At 48.7% G+C, this 489-nt stretch overlaps 1 protein-coding gene across 1 annotated transcript in view; it reads right to left on the bottom strand.

The window, feature by feature from the left end:
- Window positions 1–296: 296 nt before the first annotated feature.
- wdr48a (WD repeat domain 48a) overlaps window positions 297–489 on the bottom strand; it is a 128,884-nt gene continuing 128,691 nt past the window's right edge. Inside the window, exon 14 of the mRNA XM_069933678.1 lies at window positions 297–388. Within this exon, the coding sequence (XP_069789779.1) occupies window positions 297–388 (92 nt within the window). The remainder of the gene's footprint in view (window positions 389–489) is intronic.

Raw genomic sequence — 489 nt, 5'->3', positions numbered from 1 at the left:
TGCTCTCCCCATCAGTTTCTTCTGGGTGCTCCAGTTTCCTCCCACCCTCCAAAACCATACAGGAATTGTAGATCAATTTGTGTATTTGAGCGGCACGGGTTCGTGAGCTGGAAGGGCCTGTTACCATGCTGCATGCCAAAATTTAAAAAAGCTTACGTGGACAATGTGGACCATTTGGGACATGGGGGATGGCTTGCGAGCTGCGCAGCTCTACAAAACCATTTCACCTCAGCTCAGTCGAAGGAGCAGGATTCCTGCCCCATGCCTTTTGTTCATCAGCCAGCAACTCAGATGGGTCAACAAGTGGCCGACCACAGCAGAGGTTCTTGGGAGCGTAGGCCAAACGGGCAAGCAGTCACCCCGAATCCGAAGTGCTTTCCCTGCATCCCTACAGAACACCGTATAATCAAGGGAGAAACAAAAAAACGAGGATAATGAATTCTGATTCTATCCTTTTGGGTTTTTTTTAAACATGACGTTTCACAGTGA

Source organism: Narcine bancroftii, chromosome 1 (assembly GCF_036971445.1).
Source record: "Narcine bancroftii isolate sNarBan1 chromosome 1, sNarBan1.hap1, whole genome shotgun sequence".
Classification (NCBI taxonomy): domain Eukaryota; kingdom Metazoa; phylum Chordata; class Chondrichthyes; order Torpediniformes; family Narcinidae; genus Narcine; species Narcine bancroftii.
This window is presented reverse-complemented; position numbering and strand designations above follow the sequence as displayed.